The 19,104-nt window shown below is 30.7% G+C and overlaps 1 protein-coding gene across 5 annotated transcripts; it reads right to left on the reverse strand.

Annotated features, from left to right (window-relative positions):
• Positions 1–1,628: 1,628 nt before the first annotated feature.
• LOC108457482 (nonsense-mediated mRNA decay factor SMG7) lies at positions 1,629–8,136 on the reverse strand. 5 transcript variants are annotated; one of them, XR_001867104.2, is made up of 8 exons: positions 7,930–8,136; positions 6,677–6,771; positions 5,997–6,602; positions 5,746–5,868; positions 4,759–4,991; positions 2,791–4,676; positions 2,546–2,682; positions 1,629–2,176 (listed from the first exon to the last, which is right to left on the reverse strand). XR_001867104.2 is itself a non-coding variant. In XM_017756575.2 (7 exons), exons 2-6 carry the CDS (start codon positions 6,746–6,748, stop codon positions 2,801–2,803), a joined length of 2,910 nt encoding a protein of 969 aa, XP_017612064.1. In that variant the 5' UTR covers positions 6,749–6,771; positions 7,930–8,136; the 3' UTR covers positions 1,629–2,682; positions 2,791–2,800. The 5 variants fall into 5 exon arrangements, 1 of the variants encoding a protein (XP_017612064.1); XR_001867107.2 differs by having other exon boundaries at positions 1,629–2,203; XR_008285740.1 differs by having other exon boundaries at positions 1,629–2,256.
• Positions 8,137–19,104: the final 10,968 nt, after the last annotated feature.

The following is a 19,104-nucleotide window of genomic DNA, read 5'->3' on the forward strand; positions in this document are numbered from 1 at the left end:
TATATTATGTTTAACAAAAGAACATATTAAATTACGTTTCGAAAATGAACATTCAATTATCATTTTTTTGTGTATATTAATTTAAATAAATTATATTTTATATATTTTTAACAGTTTAATATAAATATTCAAATTAAATATATTATATATTTTTAAAATTGAATACATAATTATAATTACAACCGTGTTTAATTTTTTTAAATATCTTAAAATGCATTTTTAAAATAAGATAAAATATTAAGTTATATGTTAATTTTATTCAGAAAAATATTTTTAACTTTTTATTTTGGTTTTAACATTAATTTAAACTTATTTTTCTTTTCTTTTTGGAAGTAAACTTAAAATATTAAACATTAACCAATTTTAAATTTTAAATAAGAAAGATTTCAAAGTAGAATATAACAAATTTAAATATTTTTTCCAATATTTTTTAAATTATTTAATTATTATATTATGATTATTAAAATTAACATATTCTTAAATTTAAAAGTTACATTATTATTATTTTTGAACAATTTTATTATTTTTTTAATCATATTTGTTCTTTTGGCACAATACCTAAAACTACCTCTTGTCCCTCCCTAATCTATAAATAAGAGGATAATGTGTTTCAAAGATACTCAAACTCACGTCATCCTATATTAACAACAATACTCATACTAATTAAGACTTAATCAGCATTTTAAATAATCAAATTTATAATTTAAATAAAATATATTTTGTTGAAATATGTCACTAAAAACACAATTGTCAAAAACTGTTTTTTCAAATTTAGTTTTAAATTTTTTAATATTAGAATAATAATGCTTTTGACAGCTTTTAAATAGTTAATAAATAATAAAATACATTTTCAGAAAAAATTCGTAAAGAGTATCATTTTTTCAAATATTCTTTTAAAAATAAGTAAAATATAATTTATTTAAATTAATATAACAAAAACTATAATAATTGAATGTTCAATTTTATATTAAATTGTTAAATAAAATTAATAAATAGGAAGGCCTTAAATATAATAATTAATGGATAATTGATTTTATTATTATTTTAGTTTTGCATTAAATCATAATATAATTGAATGTTGATAATTTTAGTGCGACATTAAACATCATCATCATAATAATAATAATAATAATTAGGTATTATCATGTAAAAACGATCTTTTATTTTAAAAATATGTTGACAATAATATGATTTTATTTAAAAAAATAATGCATAATTAAAACTAAAAATAAATTCAAAAAAATAAAACGTGATTGCTTTAGATATATATGATTTGGACAAGTGACCCGACTTCTGAACACTAAATGCCATCCAGCTGTAAGACTAAACCACTAAGAAAACCATCAACATTCCAAGTTTAGTTAAATAAGTCCATAAATTTTTTGATTTGTACTCTTAATAAAACATTAATTTATTCTAAGGCAGACAGATTGTAAATATAATTATACCCCAAAGTTCCACAATGTTATCAAGAGTCAAAGGTTGCTCACCTGTTAATCGCAAAAGACCAATACAATAGTAAAATAGCTAAATGCCATGAAACAAACAATACAAACCTGATGCAACACATCCGATTCCTATACCCGTTACTTCAAATGATCGATTAATGAGTACCCACAAGCATCTGCTTTTATACTGAGAAACAAATTTATTCATAGATTTATTATTTCATTACATGACAAGTTTGAGTGAAACCCAACTTTAACAAAGCACACTCTTTTCTGTCTTCCAAACCACTCATTCTAGACATAATAATAAGTCTTTGACCTACACATCGCTCAATACCCACCCACATGTCTGGCTTAATCAAAAGCACCACTGTAATCCCAATCCCCACCGTCCAACGGCTGATACGTAGATCATACCTAGTAGATGTCTCGACTGAGTTATGAAGCTTATCTGAAGAGAACTAGTCGATCATATATATATATATATATATATGACTGCCAAGTGCAGATTCTAACAGCAGTTTAGGCAGGCCACCGAAAATTAATAGGACAGTAGGACAAGTTTTTTCGACCAACTCCTCAATATATATAGCCCCCAAAACCAACAGATGATCTGTTATTAACATGTTCTATCTTTATCCCAAGTAACCACTGAAGGCATTTACTCCTTACAAGTTTCGCATCTTAAAGATGGTTTCCTCGATCTTCCACCACAGATCTGGTGGAAGCTGCAAAATTAACTGTCAGAGCCACTTCTGTTGAGATAAACAGGAAAGCATGCATGCATGATTAAACATCTCTAAGACACCTGTAACCCAGCATATAAACCGCACGATCGGACTTCCTATGCAGAAAGGCCTTTTTATTTTTTGGGAAAAGAACATAGACAAGGCTTATAAGCATTAGTGATGACTTGTTAGAAAATGCTCCAAGGATAAAACCTCTCACTAAGTGCATATGCACAAAAAAGTTGAACAGACAAGGAAATAGAGAGAGCAATCCAGAATTGATCTAAAAAATCAGTGCATAGGAACAAACATACAAAAGAGAGGGCAACTACAAAATGACCAAAGAAAAATAATAGAGAGCATACTCACTTGTTTAGCAGCAAGTGCCTGCTAGAAGCCAAAGGCCACCCATGATCCAACAACTCAACACTGACTTCAAACTTGGTCTTGAATTTGGCAGCAAATGGATGAGATGCAATACATTCATGGAAATCATTCTCAAGAACCTCAAGAAAAATAAATAAATGTAGTTGAAAAAGTTGTCAAAAAAACTTTTGCAACAATTGTAATCAATAACAAAATCAAGCAGAAAATGAGAAAAAAAGTGAAGTTACCAGCTCAATCTCACACAAAATAACGACTTGTCCAGACTGATGGTCCTTTATACTGCTCAGGCAGGGAGGTGAACTGCTGGTTTCCATTCATGATTTGTTGTTGCTGTAACTTCTGTTCATGTTGAATTTTTAAATGCTCAAGAGTATCATAGTCCTGCCATCCTTTCTGCTTTTCCATTTGAAACTGCACCATTGGAACCTGTTTCCCAGGGAAAGGAAAGCTTACTGTTCCAGTCACATCATTGCTGCTTTTATTGACATACAGGGTATCTGCATGAGACGATGATAACTGATATCCATCCAACCATCTATAATCATCCATCAGCGTGTTCTCCAAATCTGAAGCAGGAACAGATTCACTTGGTGGCTTTAAAGGAACAGGGCTAAAACCTGGTGGGGGACCAAGATGCCTAACTGGACGGCTAATTGGGTTCTTCCGCATTCCAATTTGTAAAGCTGAGGTGGTTTTAACAGACAAGGCATCACCAGTAACTCTAGAAGACACAACGGCATCAATTCTGGATGGCACCACAGGTTCTGGCACTTTTGTTTGACAGTAGTACATACCACCAGAACTGATGGGTTGTTGGATAGCAATAGAACGAGTAGCAGGACAAAGGCCCACATTCTCTTGCATATCCAGTTTTTTCAAATGCCCATCCTCCAACATCGTCAAACCATTCAAGCCATCAACCAGAGACATAGTTTCTTCTACCGACCACCCAGATGCATCCATCTGAACAGGCTGCAGATACTGAGGGAGAATGCTTCCAGCAGACACAGGCATTGGACTAGCACCAAAAATATTATGCTGGTTAAGACTATCAAGAGGAGCAGACACGGTACTGCCATAAAATTTGAGATCACCAGCAGAACTACTTTGGTTAAGCTTCAAAGACTTGGGGTGGGGCCATTTTGGACTAATCACCTCAGTTCTCTTCTCACTCACAACTGGCTGGAAAACAATCACTTCATCATCATCATCCTCTTCCTCAACCGTTATAGGTTGGGTAATTGGCAGCACATTTCCAACATTAACTGTCTTCTCAAAAGGGGTTTCATGCTCTATACCGTTTGTTACGAGTGGGGTAGAAGAGCTGAATGTGACATCTTTGGAAGGTTCAACACCAATAAGAAACTTCTTTGCTTTCGAATCAAAACAAACAGTTTTCTGATCAACCCTAATGACATTAGCTAGAGCCTTCCCTGCTGCTAAAATTCTTCTTATACGGGCTTTCTTTTCCTTACTGCCATCGCTTACAAAGGAATGCTTTCTTGAGAAGTCCAAAATGGTGTGTGCTGGAACAAGAGGCAAGAACCCTCTCAACTCAAAGTCCTCCCACAAGGCAAGACGGTTTTCAGTTTCTCCTTCATACCTGCTCATATTGAAAAAGCAGGTCTCATCTTCATCATCATCAATGCACATCGGTCTAATTGACAAGATCTTATTCAGAAATGATATGCAATGTTTCCAGAAATGTGATCTAGTAATTGACTGTTTCTCATCCACAGCAGAGCTTGCCACTGCAACATCCGGGCAGCAAGCTAGCCATTCAACAAAAACCAGAATAGCAGGTATGGTGTAGCTGGAAGAAACATCCTGGAGTTGAGAACATCTCTCTACTACATGTCCCATCAACTCAAAAACGGAAGTGAATGCATTTTGAAGTAGAGCAGCACGCTGTAGAATCTCAGCATACGTTTGACCTTCATTCTCCCTCTTTAGATTGTGAACTGTAAATATGAGAATGGAAACCAGCCTAACAAAGAGAAGTGAATTCTCAGCAGCATCAGTGCCAAAATTCAGTTCCTCTTCTGGCCCAGAAGAGAGAAGCTCACATAAATCACGAGACACTAGAGTAAGAACATCTGCAAAAGTCTCCAGGCTGCACAAAGGAAGTTCCAGTAAGGACACATCCCTAGAAAACTTGGTCAATAACAAAAGATAATAAGTTTGAGAAAACATACCTTGTGCGTGTAAAAAGAATACCATTTAGACGCACAAATCGAATGGAAAATAACTTAAAAGTATCCTGGACATGGGATACTTTCTCCTTAGCAGTGCTTAATTCCATATTGGAATCTTTGGATGCAAGTTTTGCTCCAACTTTCACCCTACCTTTTCCTGATAACCGCAGACCATGCTCCTTGACCAACGGAGTCTTGACATCACCAGGAAGTTGTGAAAAGTTAAGGCGATTCTGCAAACAAAAATGCATCCATTCAATACAACCATAGTCATATACATGTTCTAGCACTAGCATATAAATAATAAACCCACCAAACCCAGTTTTCAAGTTGGTAACAGTAATATAAATGATTAATCACACTCTTATGAGCTAAAAGTAGCACATTCCAAAAGCTGGATTACCATGTCAAAAATTGGCTGCAAGCTCAAAGAACTAAGAATGTCTTTGACCAAACAGTTAAAAGTCCTCCAGAAACTCCAAATGAAAAAAAAAAGGTAATAGTTTTGACATTATGTCATACTTTAGCTTTGGCAAGACTATTCATATAGCTTATGTAAGACAAGACATAACATGATTTCTTCTGTTAAAAGATTTGAAAATATTCTGTATGAGCAGTCCACGATACCCCATTTCTATCTTCACAAGTTAAGTAATTAACTACTAAACCTAGAAAGGATGGATCACAAATTTCTTCCCATTAGACCGAATAGTAGCCATCTGTTATAATAAGAATCAACAATTTCGCAGAAAATCACTGAAGATGGTTTAAGTTTTGCAATTATCTACATTCAGAACCACCAAGTACACATAGGAAGATAACACACACATCAAACTATGACAGGAAGCAAGCTACTTGATGTCCTAGTTAGCTATAACCTATTAACAATAATATATCTAGATGACCACGTGGTAAAGACATTGATAACTGAAATAAGAGAATAAACAGACTCAAATGTCAGAATAAGAACTAAAATTTGCACTTAACCTTTTCAAATGCTACAATCAAGTTGTCCCTTGCAGTTAAAAAGGGGTTATCCACAGCCAAACTCCGAAAATATCGATAAACAGCCAAAAGCTCATCTCCTGAATAGGATGCCAAAATAGCTAGCTGAAATAAGGAGATAATTACCAGCATAAAGAGTCAGAATATTGTTGAACAGTAGAAACTCACAGCAAGAGCAAAAGAGATTACTGATACACTATTAACAGGGAGAGAGGAGGAGGGAAGGGGCGAACCTGATGATGTGGATTCCCACTTGATGGCCAAATTGATGCAGCATGCAAATAGTAACTTGAAGCTGCAACAAACTCGCGTGATTTAGAGTCTCCATCTCCATATAATCCTTTGTACCGTGCTAGGTCTCCCAAGTATATCAAACAACGGTGACAAGATACCAAACCCTTTTTTATGTCAGCAGATTTCTTCCCATTTTTTTCCATAACAGTTTGCCTTTCTAAATCATCAGAAAAGTACCCAAATGGAAGTCCATACTTTGCTCTGATTTTCAAAATCAGATCATGATAAAATCCTGTTGCCTCAGAAAGGAATGTCTTAAACTGCAATCTTATTTTTGTAAGCCGGTCAGGTCGTTGAGAAACTTTCACACCTTGAGGTGTATTTGATCCTGCAGAAGCTAGGACAGCACTATAATGTGCTCTTAGCTCTTCAATCCGCTTGTAATGTAACTGCCACAATGCATATTCAATACTGTGCTGCTCAGAAAAGGCATGGTCCTCAAGAATTATTGCCTCATAGTTCTCGCGCATCTGCTGCCAGGCATTGGGGTCTGAAGATACTCGTGCCTGAGCTGATCTCCGACGGTTATTTTCCAGCTCTATATTCTGAAAAGTATAAAATATTAACTTCTGAGATCAGAAAGTCAAAGGGAACCTCATTTTGGAAAGAAAAAAGAAACCTTCTCATAAAGACGCTGTGCGCGCTCCCTGGATGAAGGAGAAGACATTTTATCCATCTGCACTATCATCATCCATTCCTCAAAATGAATCCAATCTGCAGATGCACACAACATCAGCGACACAAACAAGGCCACTTATGACTGGCTTAAGCCAAGTTAATTGATTACTAAGGGACTGGTAGGAAAGAATGTGATCATAGAAGTAATGAATCATTTCTATATTAATTAAACTGCAACAAGCTCAAAATAAGAATAGAAGAAACCTTATAGCCAGATTAGCAGACAATCATAGTTCAAATTTCTAACACTCAAGATATCAAACAGAAGTCAATTGCAGTACCCATCTCAAATGAAAAGATATATTTATAAAACCACTCGGTTAATTCAAAAACCTATAACTAGAAGCACAATTGCCAAAATCATCAAAGGCTCTGGATTGATCTCTCATTCAACATAACAATGCTCTAAAAGGCATGATTAAAATCTCTAATCCAGGATGGCTTCCTCGAATGTAGCCTTCCAAGCGTATTCAGCCCTCAAATGGCAGCTTCATTCGCCTCAAAACACCCACAAACTTAATCTTTCCTCAAAACCATGTTTTGTTTATCATCTCTTGATCACTTCAACAATATTTGAAAATTATAGCCAAACCTCTAAAAAATATAATAACAACATACACCGACATTGTTAAATTTTTTGCAAAGAATTAATAGAGTGAAACATTTGTACATAAATTAATGAATAAAGAAGAGTAATATTTGTACAGAATTTATTTTAAGAAGGATCAAGCAACTATTAAAAGGAGAAATAAGAAACTCAAAAAGCAAAGTCTTCCAAATAATAAAATTCCCGCTTGCCGATAAAGCGACGGAAAATCACCCACCTCTCTTATCATCTCAAATGTTCCGGACGTATATTTGCCTTGTTTCTCTAAAATTTTATTTAAAAAAAATCAAAGAGAAAGGAAAGATAAGAAAAGAAATAGTTCTTTAGATTGTATTACATTTACACATTCAGGTTTTTCTTTCTTTTCAATTATTTCTGAAAAAGAAAATAATAAAATGTATTAATCACAAAAAGAATATTGATGTCATAACCAAACAAATAAAGAAAAAGGGAAAGGAGACATCATCTGAACCGAAGATAACAACAAAATAATTCAAACAATTGCATTACATCAATCAATTCGGCAAATTCAAGAGAAAAATAAAATAAATTAAAAACATTAAACAGAAAAGAAAGAAGGAACTAACCTGAGGTCGATCAGATCTGAAAATAAACCTCGAAATAAATCATCGGAAAGAATTAGAAAGAAATAATGATGGATTGGTTAGGGTTTGGTTTAGTTTAGTTTTGGGAGACGGAGAAAGGAAGGTGAATTCAGTTTTGGTCTAATTAGGGGATGTGTAAGAATTTCAATTTCAATATACGAACGTTAAGTCGTTAATAATAATAAAATAAAGGTCATTGCTATTCGTTATATTTTAAACTCTTCTAAAAAAATAAACTAATAAAATTAAATGTTTTAGCAAAAATTAAATTTATTAAAAGAATTTTTAATAATAAATTAAAAATAATATATAATAATGAATTTTTTATTTTCAAATTTTAAAATAGAAATGGAGTTTTTTTATGAAAAATAGAAAAAGAGTTAAAAGTTTATATATATATATATATATATATATATATATATATTAAATTTTGCATTTTATTTTTTCTGAAAATGCATTTTATTATATTAATTTTAAATTTATAATAAAGTAAAATATTAATATTAATATAATATTCAAAAAAATACATGAAATTTAATATAATACAATCGTATTAATAATAGAGTATTTTAAGGATAATAATTCCTTAAGGTATTAAGATCATGGGTAAATATTTTATTGATTGTTAGTGAATGATATATAAATAAATATTAATAACTTTATTTAATGTAATTTAATATAAATTTTAATATTTTAATATTTAATATTTATTTTAAACCGTAGAAGTTTAAATTCAAAATATGAGAAAAATATAATAATTGTAATTAATATTTACCTATATTTAAATAAAGTTAGATTTAATAAATAATTTGGTACTTGAGTTTGATATTTTTTTTAATATGGTAGGTGTGTTTTCAAGTTTAACACGGTACATTTATTTGACAAAAGTTATACATTTTGATACTTAAATGTAATAATGTTTAACTTTTAGCGTTTAATCCGAGTTTTATAGATGATTTGATGAAAATTTATAATTAGCTAATAATATTAACAATTAACTTTCATAACACTAAATTAAGCCATAAACGTAAATTAAACGTAAAATTAAACAAATTTGCAATTAACACTAAATTTATTCTATTAATAAAATCATGAAAAATTCAAATCTAACAATATTAGCAATTAACTTTTATCAAACCAATTCTAAAACCTAAATTAAACACTAAAAATTAACAATATTATTTTGGATACTAAAATATATAACTTTTTCAAATACAAATATCGATTGAACCAAAAACAACACATGTATCACACTAGAAAAAGTGTTAAACTTAGTTACCAAATGATATATTAAATCATAAAATTATTAGTATTTATTTATAAATCCTCCGCCACTTTTTTTACTCAATTATGATATATTATATTATTATTTACTATTGGCAATGCATAAAACTCGTATACTGATCAAATATTATTTCTTATTTTAATAGATGTCAATTTTTTTTGTTTACAATATTTTCAAGTTATAACCTATTTAGTTTTTGGTCATTGCAATTTATTTTTAATTTACAATTTTATTTAAGTCCAACACACTCTTTCACATGTTATGATTTTTTATACATATTATAAATAGTAATGATCTATCACATGCATGAACCTTGATTTTTGGAACAAGAAGGTTAACTATTGCACCTCATGATGTTCCTTTTATGTATCATTACTCTCACCTGTATTTATAAAAGCAATGGTCTATGTCTCATGTCTCTAATTGGATGTCTCGACACAATGGGATTATGTTTTGAGACTTATTTTGTTGATGTTGAAATTTAGCTATTGAATTGCATGTCTCGAGGCATGAGATTTATGTCTTAAAACTTTAGACTCCTTGAAGTTAAATTTTAATTACTAGAATGTCTCAAGACCTAAGTGCAAGGAACCAAAATTTAAGCCTCAAACTACACTAAAACTTGACCAACTAATGACATAATAATGCAAATACTTGAAGACGTCAAAACCATCTCATTCATGAAGAGATTACCATATATGCAATCCTATTACACAACATACTAAAATAAATAGCAAGATATGCTTAAAACTCATGATTCATACTAATGCTTCAATACCAATACATTCATTCAACCATCACACATAACAAACCCATCTTAATACCAAATCATACTTTCAAAGCTTTTTAAGTATCATGAAACCAAAATATATATAACATAATTTAAATAACTTAAACTCCTAAATACATACCAATTAATAAGTTAAAATAGTACATATAATATAGTTTCATACTTTTCAAGCCTTGCAATGGTGATGTTATCCTAAAATATGAACTTGATTTTCTCGAACTCTCTTTTCAATATATGTGCAAGAAACAATAATGTATTAAGCAAAAATTTCTTTAGTAAGTACTCAAAGAATTTATTTAACTTACTTTTGCCAATTGTGAGGTTAGAAATACATGTTTAGAATATAATGATCTCAATTTTAAACATAAACATCATAAGAAGAATAAAACAAATATAATTACTTAAGAACTTAGCATTATGATATTTATTAAATATATTGAAAAGGTTATTGACAGTTAAGCATGATTCATTCATTATTTCATTCATTCAAATTTTAGTTATAGTTATTAATCTTTAGCTTTCTTTTTTATTATGTACATTAGAATTATATTTTAACCTCTATCTTCATTTTTTTTTCATATCATAATTATTCAATTAAATACTATTATGATTTCATTTCTTAATCTTTACTAAATGTTAGTTGAATGTGAGTCAGATACACAGAATTACCCAACAATACACCAATCAAATTTACACCAATAGTGTGTACCACCAATACACCCAAACAAATACATAATAAGGGCCTATCAATATGCACTCAAGTGCTATGCTATAAGGCATAAAAATCCTAATCCCCAATTCCATACGATAATCTCCAATTCTATGTGAGTAAACTAATTCTCAATGATATATCAATTGTGTCTTAATCATTCTACCAAGTTCACAAGGACAATTGCATAATATTAATCATTTATACATTATCATTATCAATATTTATATATATAAATATATATATCATCAAAATCGGTGTTCATTGAAAATATTGTCAATAATCACTTCCAGTCTTATATATCAAATTTTATTAACAATTTATTTATAGCATCATCTCAAATCATTTCATTTCCCAATATTGTATTTTATTAATATGGTCTTAATAAAGTCCACAACAACATAATATCTACTTATCAACTTTCTAACAACATCATCGTAATTAATATCTCATTTCTATTATTTCATAATTAATTTAAGCACTTAACCTTTCAAAATAATGTTGTCTATGTTAGAAAATTTTATTTTAAAAATAGTGCTTGAAGTACAAAAAAAAGTTTAATTTTTTTTTCTAAAAATCAAGTTTTATGGTATTTATAGTAATAAACCCTAGATCGAGTTAGTTCTTGAGTGAGGTGGTTTAGGTCGTTTCTTGGCTTTCTACCAAACAATCTTCTCCACTGTATTTGAACCTCGCCTTTCTTAGAGTGTGGACTCTAACTTCAAGAACCGACCATACAAAACGAGAATTTCATTTAATTTTTAGTGGAAAATTAATTTTCTCTATGGGAAATCAAAAAATTTAAGCTTTTTAGAAAATAAAATTTATTCTATAAATAAATTTCCACCATTTTTTGATAGAATAATGACGTTTAAAATATGAATAACTAATGTGTCTTTGGCTTATCTCATAGTTCTTATTTATAGGAAAAAAATTACAAGAGTTTTACTTGAATAAAGAGTGATTAAACAATAATATTTTAATTAAAAATATTTTTTATTTAGGAAACACTAGGGGCGATGACACACCCTAATAAGCACCAAGGTTTGTCACCCCTTTCACTTGGGATGGGCTCTGGGGTCTATTTTGTGTACTAGTACAATTATATGTGATATCTAAACTTTTAACCAACATAGGTAATTAACAAATCCAATAATTACTTTTTCTATTTACTCAAATAGTATTTATTTATTTAATTTCTCAATTAAATTATTTTTCAATCTAATTTTAATTTTGTTAAAGTTATGTCTTAAAATTTTAGCATAATAACTTTTTTGTCCCTCTAACTTTACAAAAAAATCATTTTAGCCCTCTATTTATATTTTCGCCTTTTTTAGCCCTTAAACTTTGTGTTTGTCAAATCACCCCAAAATAAATGGAAAAGCTAATGTCTGTTAACTTTGTTGGCATGGCATACATGTGGATTGCCACGTAGATGACATGTTAACATTTAATTAATTTTTCGAAAATTTAAAAATATTTAAAAATATTTTTATACTTTTTAAATAATTTTAATAGTTTTTAATTTTTAAAATAAGTTTTTGATTTTTTTTGAATTTTTAAAATTTTAAAAATTAATTAACTTTTGACGTGTCATCCATGTGGCAATTGACATGTATGTCACATGGGAAAGTTAAAAAATGTTAACTTTTTCACCCATTTTAGGGTGATTTGACAAAAAAATGTAAGTTTAAGGGGCTAAAAAAGTGGAAAATTAAATGAATGACTAAAATTATTTTTTATTAAAGAATCTGTTCGAAAAAATTACAAGTATACATTGACAAAAATACTACACTTAGGGCACCAGATCCAACACATACATCACTATGTATTAAGCCCAACAAATCATTAGCACGCTCACTTTTACTATTAAAAGGGGCTTTAGTCATTTTACCCAACAAGCAAAACTCACATATATCAAATTGTTCGAAAACAAAAGAATCCAAAGATCCATCTTTATGGAGCTTTGATACCCGCTTCTCACTTATATGACCCAATTGACAATGCCAAAGATAAATTTGATTAGAGTCATTTATTTTTAATCTTTTAGTATTTATGTTATAAATGAGCATATCTTGATCTAAAATGTAGAGGCCATTTACTAATTGTGTCAACCATAGAAAACATTATCGAGATAAAATGAACAACAACTATTCTTAGTAATTATCTCAAAACCAATTTTGTCTAAACAAGAAATTGAATATTTGTAGTCAATCTGGGCACAAAATAACAATCCTCCAAACATAAATCAAGTCCACTGGGCAAGGATAAAATGCATGTTCCTACAGTTAATGCAACAGCTCTTGCTCTATTTCTAACTCGTAGGTCCAAATCTTTAGCCAGATTCCTATTCCTTTGTAGTCTCTGTACAGAGGTACATATATGAGAACCACAACCAATATCTAATAGCCAAGAAGTATACGTTGATAAATTAATATTAATAACATAAATACCTGAAGTGGACGCTCTATTCTCCTTTGCCTTCTTGACATCTTCAAGATAGATAGGGTAGTTCCTTTTCTAATGTCCAGTCTTACCGTAATGGAAACATTTTCCTTCCTTAGAAATTCCTCCTTTAAGTTTCAATGCGATCTTTCTTTTGTTGGGTTTGGTCTTACACCGTAATGGAAACATTTTCCATCCTTAGAAATTCCTCCTTTAGGTTTTAATGCAGTCTTTCCTTTGTTGGGTTTGGTCTTACCATTGTCCTTAGGCTTTGCCTTAGCATTAAGCTTTCTTTTGCCCTTGTCCTTGCAAACCATCAGAATGGGCTTGGGTATAGTCTTTTTCATGTTACTTTCAGCAATTCTCAACATGTTGAGTAACTGTGGCAAAGTCTTATAGATTTCATTCATATTGAAATTAATGATAAATCCGCTAAAGCTATCCGGCAACGATTACATGATAACATCGGTGGCCAATTCCTCACCTAGAGGGAATCCAAGTTTTTCAAGGCTTTCAATTTAGCCTATCATCTTGAGAATGTATGTTTCCACACAAGTCTCCTCTACCATTTTGCATCAAAAAAGAACTTTAGAGGTCTCGTACCTCTCTTAACGTGCTTTCCCCTCATATAATTCTTTGAGGTGCTAGATCATATCATAGGCAACCATATCCTCATGTTGCTTTTGAAGCTCAAGATTCATAGTGGCAAGTATTAGACATCTTATGTTTAACATGTCATCAAGATGCTTCTTGCAAGCATCCTTGTCAGCTCTAGAGGCATTAGCTGTTGGTTCATAAGGAATAGGTTCTTCAATGACATATAATTTTCGTTCTTATTTGAAGACAAACCTCAAGTTACAAAATCAGTCAAGGAAGTTCAAGCCATTTAACTTGTCCTTCTCAAGGATAGATCACAATGATAAAGAGTTTGAGTTGTTTGCCATAATAAATCTACAATAATAAAACATACTCATGAGTAAATTTACCAAGTTTATTGTAATCATTAAAAGGACTTTATTAAAAGATGCTCCCACTATTTTTTCTTTAAAATTAATAATCCTGATTTAATTTTGGAAAATCTTTTCTATAAAGTTTTTCTGGTGGGGAAGGATTCATATTTCACCTCCTCTTAAGTCAGCTTTGGCTTTAATCTCAAGATTATGGTTATTTAGGTAAGTAACACTTGCTAATTATATCATATGTAACTCCTTATTTCGTGGACAACTCTTGTTCCAATCATCTCATGATTATCCAAATCTTTTGCCTCTAGGTTTCTAATCTTATTAGAGTAATCTAGTTAAATTATTAACCAATATTATAACCGACGAATATCACTTGCTTATTCTTTGCGTTTTACCAAGATAGAACCAAGTACTTTGGTTTAGCAGAACCCACGTATCGATCGTGACTTTAACGAGGGTAAATATTGGAAGGCAATCTTAACTTACTATTTTCTTGAGGGTATTTTAAAAAATTCATCTCACCATTAATGGTCAACATTAATTCAATTATTCCATTGATTGATCTTATTAATTTCCTATAATATGCATCCTAACACATCATTCATTGTATCACATACATGAATAAAATAAAATAGTAAATGAATGCAATAGTTATAGCCCATAAAATTAAGGTGGTTCCTCTCTAGCCAATAGAAGAACCGAAAGGTATCCTAAGGGTGCAAGTCGCTTCTCAAACTTCTTTTCCACTTTAAGTAGCTCAACCTTCATCTCCTCTAGTTCGCAATAGCTCGTACAATTTACAATTATAGAAACTCGTTTTACATACGAGGGAGTAAGATGAGAAGAGAAATAGAAAAGAAAAGTAGAAAGGCATGACCTGCATGCCATATTTATAAAATTACAACCTTTGTAAATAATAAATCAAATGGGCAATTGGGCTTAAGGCTATGTATTTCCAACCTCCGTGCAAATCAATCATAGCATACAACATATGATATGTTTTTTATTCAATTGTTTGTTAATGTGAATAACAAAAATGTCACTACAATTAATGTTTATCAAAAATTTCCCTACAAAAATATGATATGTCCCTACAAAAATGTCTCTCCAGGTTAAAAAAAATGCCCCTTGCGGGGGTAAGGAGGTGGAAAAACATCACTATTTGATAATTTTTATCAAAAATAGAGTATTTTCAACATTTTGATTTATGAGTCTTTTTACTGGAACAACTTTTGTTCCTATTTCGAGTGTTACTAGCAAGTTAACTATTAACTTTGAATAACAAAAACCCCATTGCCCCAATAAAGATTAGTTAACTCTTTAACAAACAATATATTAGACCCGATAGGCATTAAAATCAATGATTAACATTTAATCAGTGATTGAAAGGAACACATTATCACATAAACTTAACATATTAATCATACAAAGTATATTAAACAGATTACATGTATCAAATATACATAAACCTGATCGAGTAAATCAAATCATACAATATGTATATCATATAATCGCATCAATCAATCAATTTGTTCATGAATCTATATCCTACAAATGGCTCTAATACCACTGTTGGATCGTCGGTACGCCCCGTGGCACAATGAAAAAATTATTCTGGCTATCATCTACCATGGATCCATGTACGGGGAATGAATTGGGCTGAAATAGGGTTGAAGATATACCTTTTATTTAATATAATCCCCTTATGTGTGTTGATTCCAAGCCACAACAAAGTCGTCTTAGCCTCTACGTAGTCCACCGAGTCGAAGAACGAACAAAAAAAAAATTCTCTTGAACCTTTCTAAGAGAATTCTTGAAACGATTGTTAGACCTTTTGTTTTTTCTCTTTGGTAACCTACATACACAGGTACTCACATCCTTTTTCTTTGATATCACATGATAATAAAAACATAATTATTCCCTTTCTTTTTAGATAAACATATGGAAAGTTTTAAAATGTTATATTCATTCCAAAAGAATATCAATTTCCTTATTTTTATATTTGACCAAAATTATTATTATAATTATTTATATTAATAATTTCAAGAACTATATTTAGTTAACATTATTATATGAATCAAATTCATATATTAATTTTAACTACGTTCTTTATTTATGTACAACAAGTTTGTATATATAATGCGTGCAATATTTAATTGTCAAATTAAATTAATTCAATAAATTAACTTAATAATTTAATTCATGTGATAGCTAAATACAAGACCAATTGTGTTTGAATTCTGTTCACTTCAACCATAGGGTGTGACCATATAGGCTCTTGTAACGTTAGTAGTAATACTAGAATATTTCTAATGTTACAAGCAATGAGTGACATCTAGTAATGCATCATTGCTACCCAAGTTACAAGAAGTCGTGATTTGACATAACCTTTCTGTGATAAATATTTTCATGTATTATATCCTCTTATCCTTTATACCTAGATTGGACATAAGTCATAGAATAGTCACACTTGTATAGTCCAATATCATATTTCTTGATGTTCTAAGTAGACTATAATAAACAAATGAGTGTGATATCTCATATCAACTTATTTGAGCAGGGCTTTACATTTCTAGTCTCAATCCATCAAGTGGCCTAAGATATTGCTTCCATTATTTAGAAGGGACAAATCTTATCTTGATTAATCATATCCAACTACATATATTGTGGCATAGCCAACATCAGTCTTTATAGTACAACATATTACGGTAAACGTTTGACTATGTCAAAATATATGACTCGTGATGTTGAGAAAATGGTGATCTCAAATCTGGGGATCGCATACATAGTTATCACTATGAGTAATGTTGTGACTATTACATAATGATTCAAGAAACATACTTATAGAGGGCCAGTACAGTATGTGGTTTTCTAACACATACTCATATATTGATTTTGACATCCCTATGTCAATGACAACACTTTGTCATCAATCAACTACACCTTAGTCTCAATGCATTATTATTGTCCAAGCTCACAATAATACTTGACTAAGGACCTTTTAAGAATAATCATATTATTCTCAAGACTTTATTATTAATCAATTTATTTACACACACAGAAAAAGAAATTGAAATAACAATGGAAATACCTTATATTAACAAACAATGTAAAAATGAGTATGTGATTACAATCATCTCATGATTGGTCTTTAAGCATAGTTTAACAGGAGGGATGTATTTGCATATGAATATGCACTTGATGCCTATAGGCTTTGCATTTCGGTGCCCTGGTGTGTTGTAGTTTAAGCTCTTACGAGCTACCTGGTGTAGTGTAATTTACTTGTGTATCCGAATCTATTTTACTAGAGTTTCATCGGACAAAACATTATAATTGAAATATGAAATTTGATAGTGTAATGAAATGGGTTGGATAAAATAATTTGATATAACATTGAAGTGAATTGTATGGAATTGTTATTGTTTTATAGTTTGGTAATGAAATATAACATTGAAAATGAAGTATGATGGAATATGTCATTGAGATAAGTTATGTGAGAGTAATATGAATTGGTATGTTTTAAGTTTACTTATATCGTCTAATGAACATGGATACTTATTCTCACTTATTATTTTAAGTGTCATGTCCTAGCCAAATTTATGCCAAAACTAAGGTAGCTAACATGCTTGTGTATGAACAAGGTAAGCGTAGTATTTTCCATTTGAACTTATTAAGCATATATATGCTTACTCTAGTTGTTTTCCCTACTTGTAGATCATCACCTTGCAAAACTTACAGAGTCGGATCAGCGTGAAGCACACACTATCAACAAGATGGTAGAATCATATTCATTTTGAGTCTAAATATTGTGGCATGTATATAAAGACACCTTAGTGTGCAAATGGTCATTTTTGGATGGTTAATTATGTGACAATTGTGATTATGGCTGATCTTGTGTAATAAGGTTTCATTATGACTTGTTTGATGCATGATATTGGTCATACCAATGCTAGCTTGAGTGGTGATCTTTAACTTGTATGATTTGGCATGTTAAAGGTTGCAAGGTAAGGTAGTTGGGGTAGCTAAGTTAATAAATGGTTTGGGAATGGTATGTTTGAATGTTAAACATGAGATATTACTTAGTGTATGTTTTGTTTGATTCATGTTAGGGTCATTTAAGTGCTTGGCTACCAAATTGCATAAGTATGGTATGTTTGAATGGGAAAAATGAAATAATTTGGTATGGCTAGTTGATAAATGGTTGAATATGCTTAAATGATGAATATTTGTTTTTGTATTATATTGAATGTTTGGTTTTAAATGTTCATAGGCTTGAATTGGTATAATTAGTATGGAATTATGGTGTTTTAATTATGTAAAGATGTATGAAAACATATAGGTATTTGTTTGAAAGCATGAAAAATATACCAATGTGTTCATTGCCAAAACGGGGGTAATGTTGCAGCTATGAATCCCCAACATCGCAACATAGACTGATAGTGAGTGGCATCGCGATGTTGAGTTGTCTGAGGTCATGACATAACTCATTGATTAACGATGTCATGATGTGGAAACCATGATGTTGCGACGTTGTCTCAAAAATTTGAAAACTTTACAATTTGGTCTTAATTCGACCTCGGGCTGGCAAAAAGCTTTTGTAAGCATGGTATGATTTTATAATATTTTAATTTTCATGTGTAAATGGTTGAATGGTGTATTATTAACTTTAGTTGCTCCGACAATAGATGTGGCATCCCGTAGCTTTGACCCGGTGACCGGGTCGAGTAAGGGGTGTTACGAAATTGAATTAAGTCAAGCTATGTATATAAATGTTTGCATTAAGATAAAACAATGCTATCTATATTGAAAATGGTTGTATATATATAATGTATATATATGATGGTTATATTATTGTATCATTACTTGTATTATATTATTAATTAATACAAAAGTGATATATAGAAATGTAAACATATATTTGTGATTGCATTAATGCCATCCTAATTGTCGTAGTTAAATAATGTTA

This window comes from Gossypium arboreum, chromosome 7 (genome assembly GCF_025698485.1).
Source record: "Gossypium arboreum isolate Shixiya-1 chromosome 7, ASM2569848v2, whole genome shotgun sequence".
In the NCBI taxonomy this organism is placed as follows: Eukaryota; Viridiplantae; Streptophyta; class Magnoliopsida; order Malvales; family Malvaceae; genus Gossypium; species Gossypium arboreum.